The sequence below is a fragment of the Pleuronectes platessa genome, chromosome 14, assembly GCF_947347685.1.
Source record: "Pleuronectes platessa chromosome 14, fPlePla1.1, whole genome shotgun sequence".
NCBI classification, from domain to species: domain Eukaryota; kingdom Metazoa; phylum Chordata; class Actinopteri; order Pleuronectiformes; family Pleuronectidae; genus Pleuronectes; species Pleuronectes platessa.
Window position 1 is genome coordinate 11,727,410 of NC_070639.1, and position 8,841 is coordinate 11,736,250.

General features: G+C 42.4%; 1 protein-coding gene across 1 annotated transcript in view; it reads left to right on the forward strand.

Moving 5' to 3' along the window:
• Positions 1 to 8,622, forward strand: part of LOC128456074 (glypican-6) — a 78,909-nt gene extending 70,287 nt beyond the window's left edge. The window contains exons 7-9 of the mRNA XM_053440116.1: positions 5,997 to 6,133; positions 7,192 to 7,367; positions 8,417 to 8,622. Coding sequence (XP_053296091.1) covers positions 5,997 to 6,133; positions 7,192 to 7,367; positions 8,417 to 8,622 — 519 coding nt within the window. The remainder of the gene's footprint in view (positions 1 to 5,996; positions 6,134 to 7,191; positions 7,368 to 8,416) is intronic.
• Positions 8,623 to 8,841: the final 219 nt, after the last annotated feature.

Here is an 8,841-nt window from a genome sequence, read left to right on the forward strand (position 1 = left end):
TATATGCCAGACGGCGGGTCTTGGTTGAGAGAATCTGCTGTTTATGGACAGACCCGAGCCAATGAGGAGTGCTTTATGACGTGTTAGACAGCGGATTAAGTAGCTGTGTCCGAGGGATCTACACCCGCGGGGCCTCTGCCCCCCGACACTCGACACTGCGGCAGTCAAGCTTTTGGCTACGTTACCGCTCCCACACTTGGACGGGGGAGCGCATTAGTTTTTAGGACTGGCTCGCTCAACAATATAACTGGGGACGAGAATGTGATGAAGAGGCAGAGCTATTCTGACTGCGGCCTTCCTGCTTGTGAGAAAGTATTCGGTCTGTCCCCAAAGTGGTCACTGGTCAGGGGAGAGACTCGCGGCACGGCCAAGGCCTCGGTATGAGCAGGGCTGACTCCCTGACCCCTGTAATTGAGATGCAGGAAGAATACTGCAATCGTATCAAATGAAAAACTATTTTAACGCAGACTGGGGCAGCAGTTGCCAGGGAAAATAAGTCGATAGAGGAGTTGTCTGCTCCTTGTGGTTCGGTGGTAAGACCTGCTGCCGAGTCTATGATTAGCCCCAACATGCACTAATTTAGCAGAGACTTCCACCAGAGGGATAAGGGCAGCGATTACAGGCCCCAGATAGGAGCTCGAAATATGATAATTGTTGTTTTACAGGAAAGAGGTGTTTTAACTATCAGAGACAGAATCCTCAATATTTTCTTGTCTGGTTTTTGAGAGGGAAAGGGAGATTTAGCAGCTGACAGAGGAGCCAGGGGGGGGAGACTGAGCGCGGTAGCTCAGCTCTGGCAGCGCTGCAAGCATGATCTGTGTGTTTTTCTCACAGCAAAACTTAGATAGAAAGTCTGGCCACACACACATGATTTCAGTTTTTTTTTTTTTTTATGACTGAAAGGCAGATAGAACACGGGGGCATCGTCCCACAGGCGGAGAAGAGCTCAGGCCCCTCACATCACGCTGTTGCCAGGAGAGCGACTGCAGCTTCAAAGCCAGCGACACGTCAGCTCTTGATCTGAGAAAGAGGCGTGGGCATCTGCTCACCACTGGTCAAAGTACAGCTTGCAACGCAAAATATCCCGAGCGGAAAGGTGGCACGCACGATTCGGCCACCCCTGTTAACATGCATGAAGAAGAAAAGAAAATGTCATGACCTGGAGCTGCCTGTGTTAGCTACACACGCACACGGAAACATGACGGAGGGTAAACATTGTAAGAAATACTTTGAGAGTCTGCAAACACACAGGTTTTAAGCCCGCGAGCATCCTCGCTGTTTGTTTTTTGGGGGGGGGGAATAATTATTCCATGTAAACATACATGTTTGTTCATTCAAATAAGCCTTTTAACAGAGAGTGAACACTGTATTTTTATAGGTGGGTTTCATTTGCGGTGAAAACGAGAACAAAGACAAGATTATACCTAAGCCATGTGAGCTGTAATACATCAGAGGCTACTTCCCTGTGCTGAATTAATCTTCTGTATCGTGTTTTACGTCCTGTTTCCCTGTTCCCGGCGAGAGACGTGTGGAGGAATTAGGAGCAACTGTGCCCTACAATTCATTTAGATCATGATTCTCCGGATGTTTAAAGTGAAGACGTGGCGAAAGGGTGGAGGAGTCCCGAGATGACTAAGCGTATATATATCACAGAGCGCCGAGAGAGACCAGAGGCTTTACTCACAGAGCTCATCCGAGTCCAGTCTGAGATCGCGGGGGTCAGCTGTGGCCATGAAACCTTCACTTTCGCTTAGGACTGAGGTGAAGGAGAGAAAGGCCAAAGAAGGAGGAGAGGAGAGGAGGCAGAGATAGAAAGAAACACAATGAGGTAAAATATGGTTTGTGAGGAGAAGCAGGGACACAAAGGGCAAAAGAGAAAAGAACATGGCTGAAGAGGCAAAAAGAGAGCAGGCCCAACTTCACCTCATACTGCATGTAGCTCTCGCCTAAACTGGAGCGTCTTTAACACCTGACTGGTGAAACTTCCTGAACGATATTGTCATGCAATCCCATTTAAAATCCAGAAATGTATCGATTCTATACTAACAACTGTTGTTCGTGCAGCTAAAGCCTGACACAGCTCATTACCTCCGCCATGCAAGGAGGGTATGTTTTCTTCTGCGTTTGTGTGTTTGCCGGGTTACGCAAAAAGCACAGAGGGGATCAGCACAAGACTTGGTGGAAGGATGTGGTAGGATCAGGAGAGAACCCATATATTTAGATGCAGTGCATTTTTCTTTCTTTTTTTTTCTTAAATAGGGAATTTTTCAAAATGTTCCTTGATTTCCCAGCAAATAGATCTTGATGAAAATAAATCAGACCTGTTTAAGGGACTGATATATTTGACTGTGTGCAATTCAAAATAAAGATCCAAATAAAATATGGATCTATAGTGAATTAAAATGTGGTTTTATATGGGGACTGTTCTGCCTTGGCAGATGTATGCTTGTGCCATTCTAGTTTTCAAATGCAGCTTCACAAACCCAGTGTACATTTCCTGCCCGGCACCAAACATAGTTAGCAACTAGGTGGAAATACAGACAGATATTTTCTCAAGAGTTGGTGTTGACACAAAATGGAACTAAAAGTACAGTGTACACTAATAATATATTAGTGTTGCTGCACAAGGCACTTGCTACTGAGTTCACTTTTAGTTCTTATATGCCGCAGATCAGTATTGAACCTCACTGCTGCCATGTTCTCTCTCACTACTAAAAACTTGGCCAACTTATAATGGATAATTTGAAAAAAGCCCACATACAGCACCCTGCTGCTTTAAATACCCATTAGAGCGTTAAATGTGGAATAATTCCCTAGTGAAAATAGTACCCGACAATAACACGGTTTACTTTTGTTTGTGTCCAGCTGATTCAGGGAACTGAAAATGTTTACTCTATAATTTGAAACCGTTTGTTTGAGAAAAATATATGAAATCTGAATCAACTTTTGTCATGAGTGTGCCCCGGCTTCTCCTATGAACTATTTTCCGGTCCCAATTATCGGCTCATGGACTTCTTTGTTCGTGGCGTTTGTTACCTTAGTCTTTCTTTGTGTTTGGTTGTTTTTTATTCAGTGTTCTATGTTTCCTGCTTCTTTTTGAAACGATGGCTCCTGCGTTTGGGTCCTCCTGCTCTCCACAACTTTACATTCACGAGCATTTGCAATGTGTTTAATTCCTTAATGTGAATATCTAACGGGACTTTGTCTTTTTTTATAAATAGATAAAACCACTTATTTAAATATCCTACTACCTGGGAGACTGTGAACGTTCATAGCCTTGAATGTGAAGCAGGATATTCTGGTTCTTTCTTAGGCATATGTAAGCACACGTTTTCATTAGTGTAGGTTATTATCTACTGTATGCCTTTAAGATACATAGAATATGAATGATGTGATGCATAAAACAGGGCAGAAATCAACGCCACTCATTCCCTTGTAGGATAAGCCCCCACAATCACAGATCTCCTACACAACAATGAAACCTGATGTGACAGGAACATTTAAAATGTAATTATAACATAATACAATGACAATATAATCAATTACAGAGTAATGTCAGTGTAATTAGATGGAAAGAAAGAAAAAGGGAAATCATGTTTTATATAAGACACATTAAGAAGTGTGAAAAGTTGAATTGAGGGTAATGATCTAATTATATCCAGTGTGAAAACCTAAAATTAGTTATTTTTTCGGCGAGGCTTTAAATTACCTATTTAACTATGATTGTTTCATAAATGGAAACTAATCTATTGCATGTTAATCTATAAATGCAACGTAAGAAGGCAGGCTTGTAAATAGTTTTTGGTATCATTTTATCAACAAATAATTGTGTGTGTGTGTGTGTGTGTGTGTGTGTTTCTGTGTGTGTGTGTGTTTGTATGTGGGGGGGGGGGTGTGTGTGCGTGCGTGCGTGAGAGAGAGAGAGCAAGGCAAAGAAAGTAAAACTAGGTCTTAATTCATCTGTCAGATTTAAAACATCAGTCCTCGTCAGTGACAGTGTGCGGTGAGAACAAATACACGTCTGTCTTTTTGAAACCTTGTTTTGTAATGTCTTATATTTTGTTTGTTGGAGTCATTGAATTCCTTTAAATGAAAAAATAATCAGATAGTAATGATCATGGTGTCAACGTCCAGTGAGTAAATGCTTCTGTCAGCGGCCGTGTATCAGAAACTAATAACTTTAATGTCACTGGGAATCAGGCGGAATGACATCCTGATGTGAGCTGAGGAGGGGCTGTGATCTTCCTCTTGATTTATAATGAGATTATCTACATTGTCGGTGATGAAGATCTTTGCTCAACTCACGTGACTCTCTGCTTTATTGCTCTTATTCTTGTGTATCTGTTTCCATGACAAGTCCTTCCTTCTCTCTGTGAGACCACATGAAGGCACCATGATGTGAAAGAACCATTAATAGCAAAACATTAATTGGTCTCTATTTGAAATGTTGGTTCTCTCTTTTCTTTGCTGTCTGCATTTTCTCTCCAGTTGCTGTCAGCGGCTCTCTTTCTCAAAGACGTAGTGCCATCTAGTGTGCGTTGTGGCAGGGTGCATGCTGGGGTGTCTTGTTGCAGTCATATTATTTATTCATGGGCAATGCGCAACAAAGTGAGAAGCAAATTCATTATCGTGTGTAAAGGGTTTATCCCTTTTCTTTTTTTTACTCTTGTAAGCATCGGACATTTGAGGTATTCGATTCTCAATGTACTTTTAATGTGTTTAATGAGTTTTATGCATCTGCCAATACTTGTTTGTTGAGGTTTTTGGGGTCAATCGTGCAAATTGAGAAAATAACCTGAGAATGTGAACTGTTATTTTCTACTACATGAACCTGCACGGCGGCAGCATGTTTAATAAAGGTTAGTTTGTCATTCCAGGTGTAATTCACTCATTCTCACAGGCCCCGTTTTTTTATTTTTTTGCTGGCAGACCCCACGAAAAAAAAGGTGAATCCCTCACTTGATAAACTAAACTTAATGTGTGAGCTTTAGTCAAACATTGCCAGTCAATCTCTCGCATTGAGCGCAGCCCTGACCCTCTGGGCAGTATCAGAGCTGCTGAAGTGCTTTGGCATCAGTGTGACAGGATTAACACATCAAAAGCACTGTCGGGGCCTACAGCAGCGTCACACACTCAGTACAGCACCTTTCATGTTCTGCTCAGGTTCACCACAATTTCACGTAAGCCAACAGCAAGTCAGACGGAAAAAGATAATGGGTCAACCCGCCGCTATCAGGCTTCCCCCCTCAGCTCCAGTGAAATATGTCAAATTCTGTGTGTTTGATGAAAGATTGGAGTTCAACAGGCTCAAGTCGGGGAAGCGATATCTGCCTGTGTCACATGGCCGGGATGCAAAGGATCGTTTGAGTCTGACATTCAGGCTGAAATCGCTGCTGCTGTACTTTGGTCCCGTACTTTTTCTCAATGCAAAGCTTCACAGTCATCAGGGAGAGGGAAATTCCATCCAGTGAAAGTCAGGGGTTCAGATGTCTCAGGGTTAACTCCCATGATTTAAAACCTCTTTGATAATATTAGGTAAGAAGTGAGAGTGGGGAGATGTTATAAAGAGTTCACTCATAATTCATTTTACGAGTTAAGAAAATGAAATCTGGTAAATTCAAACCTTTAATATACTTTCTTTCATTGCCTGTAATTTCTTTCATATGCTTTTACAAGGGTAAATGGTAATGAGGAATAGCTGTAAGGGCATCGAGGTTTCAAGCGTAAAAAAGTAAAGTGTGCGTGGGAGGTTATTAACTAATTTTAAAAGAAAATGCATTGATTGGAAATGTGTGTTATGTTTTGTAATTTATTGCATCACTCAATAGGAATAACCTTTTTAAACAAGCATCCAATTCATATTTCACTTTTAGAAAATATTATAAATATGATTTTAAATAAAACTTCAAAGTAGTTTTTCTCTTTGCCTGTAGACTTCTTTATACAATTGGTCATCTCTTCTCTTTCCCATGTAATGACCCCCTGTCTTTGCCTAGGTGGTTGACATAAAAGAGAAGCTGAAGCTGTCCAAGAAATTTTGGTCTGAGCTGCCCGAGGCGATGTGCGTGGAGGACAGAGTGACCGCCGGAAATGCCAGCGATGAGGAGTGCTGGAATGGACACGCCAAGGGCAGGTGAGGGCACCGGGGCTCCGGGGCTGACGCAGGCTTGAACAAAAGGTTGTTAAGAACTCTGCTCAGCCCGCCCATTGTTAATCAGTCTAATCCTAGAATTAGGAAAACCAGATTATTTACTTTCACTGTCTTAAACTCAACCCAGCAAGTGCTTTGCACAACTGTGATTCCTGAACTAAAGAAATGTGATTTGTTCTTTTGAAAAAGTAGAGCGTTGATCATTTCAGTTCTAATTTGCTTTAACGCTATTAGGATTTTTTTGCTGGAGTCATTCTGTCGAACAGTTTTTTCTTTCTTCCTTAAAATGTGCTACCAGCGTGGTGTTTCCTCAATTAATCTGATTACATTTCCAAGGCAAATATTTGCCCAAGCAAATGCCTAAAGCCATTAAGTGATGTGGGCTACATGTATGTGTTTCGTCAACCGTGTCATTCCATGCGGTTCAGCATTCAAATTCTCAAAATAACCCCTATTACTAATACTTTACTGATGTTTATTGGTGTTATATCTGTCAACTGCTTTAATTGGCTGTGATCAAACAGAAAAATCCCTCATGGAAATGAAACAGGACCTCTTCAAAGATTTCAGAGGTCTATATTATCCGGAGTGGCTTGGGCTCATAGGGAAAACAAATGTTGTTGTGTTAGACGGTTTGTGGAATGCCCTCATGTGACGACCTGCTGCTTATATATCATACAAGAATGCAGGCAGCTGACATGTTTTCCCTGGAGAAACAGCTCCTGACTATGTCGGAAAACATTGCCCAACCTGATTAGGTCAAATGTTCATCAGGCCCGAACTGCTTCTCCTCAAAGAGCACTTGTCAAGTGCGGCATTAGAATGAGACCCACAGTACATCTCAAATCAGCACGCAAATGAAGTGTAATCCTCTCTGTCATTTGTCTTCATAGACGTAAGATAACTCATATGATGAGGTTGTGTAGCGTCGTACATTTTGACTCACAAACAACGTCTTTCTTTTCCCTTTCCCGAGCACCTTGTCAAAAAATAGTGGCATCATTATATACATTGAATTCATTGTCTTTTCAAACTATCAGGTATTTCCCCGAAGTCCAAAAGGACGGCCTGACCAACCAGGTGAATAACCCCGAGGTGGGCGTGGACATCACCCGCCCAGACACCTTCATCCGCCAGCAGATCATGGCTCTGAGGGTGATGACCAACAAACTGAGAAACGCCTACAACGGCAATGATATCTACTTTCAAGACTCGAGTAAGCTATTGCTGTGCAGACCCATGTGACAGCGTGCACGTTTTTTCTTTCTCTCTTTAGGCAGGACATGTATTTTTAGTGTCGCCATCCCTGCTCTGCTCGGTCAAGTTAATGCAACAGCTTGTCACTCATGTTGATAAGCTGTCCCTCTGAAATACCACCTGACCTTGACACAACGGTAATTAGCACAATGAGAAAAACAAGGCCAGCTGCAAGTCAAAAACAACACACAATGGAAATAGCATCACACTTGCTTTAATATGCTGCATTCTCTTTAAATACACTTTAAAAGAACCAACCACATAAACCGACATTAAATAAGGTTCGGTTCAAATGTCAAATTGGAATTTACAGAAATTGGTGTCTCATGGAGATGGGGGCTGGTGTTGTGAGTTGTATTTTTTATGACACACTGATTTGATATCACCACATACAGCCCCCTTATGAAACCACATTTAAATTCACCATATGTGTTAGGTTCGGATCTGCACACAGTCGTTAATATCGCTCCCGTAAACATGTCAGATTATTTTCATCTCTAAACCCATAAATTATTCTCTGAGAAATCCAGGAACATTTCACAAAACACCCAATTTCAGGAATGATTAAGATAGTTAAAAAAGGATCCTGGATCTGCCCCCTAATCTGGATGCACACAACCTTTAGATGGGTTCTTTCCTGATCCATATCACAACATACACATTTGTAGTAATTTGTCCAGTAGTGGACAACAAAAACGCAGACAAAAACATAACCTCCTTGATGGAGGGAGCGATGCTGATGACAGAAGAGAGAATGAACCAAAGAGATTGATACTAAATAACTAACTCAATAGATTTATCGACATAAAAGATATAATCATCTGAGCCGCTGTTAATATTAATATGAAAAACATTATTGTAGCCTTGCTCCTACTATGCGATGCATGTGAGTGCTGTAGCTTTGAGGTGACAGTTTAGTATTGTTGAGATCTGCTTGAATTATTGACTAATGTTACTTTGCTGTTTCATTGATGCGCGTCTGGCCTGTGTTTTGTCATGGTGCTGCAGGTGATGAGGGCAGTGGCTCAGGCAGTGGCAGCGGCTGCACAGAAGCCTGCCCCACGGACACGGACGGCGCTGCCACCGAAGCCCCAGTGGTGGAAGCCGACCGGAGCGGGCCCGTGGGTGACTCTGCCCCGCCTCACGCACCCTCTGTAGCCCTGCCAACCATGCTGGCCCTGTCAGCCCTGGCACTCCACCGCCAATGGAGATAATGCTGGAGGAATGGGCCAAACATGAACAGCAGGGACTTTTTTCTTTCCTTTTTTTTTTGCATTTTTTTTTTTGTATTCAGGCAGATTGGAGCTACGGTCAAGCAGACAGTATTCAGGCTGCCAGCCTCGAGGCTCGAGGAGTCTGCTCTGGTCATGCATCATGATTTCCCTCTTTCCCAAAGATCATGCGGTGCCGTCCTTAGACTTGATTTCGTGGCA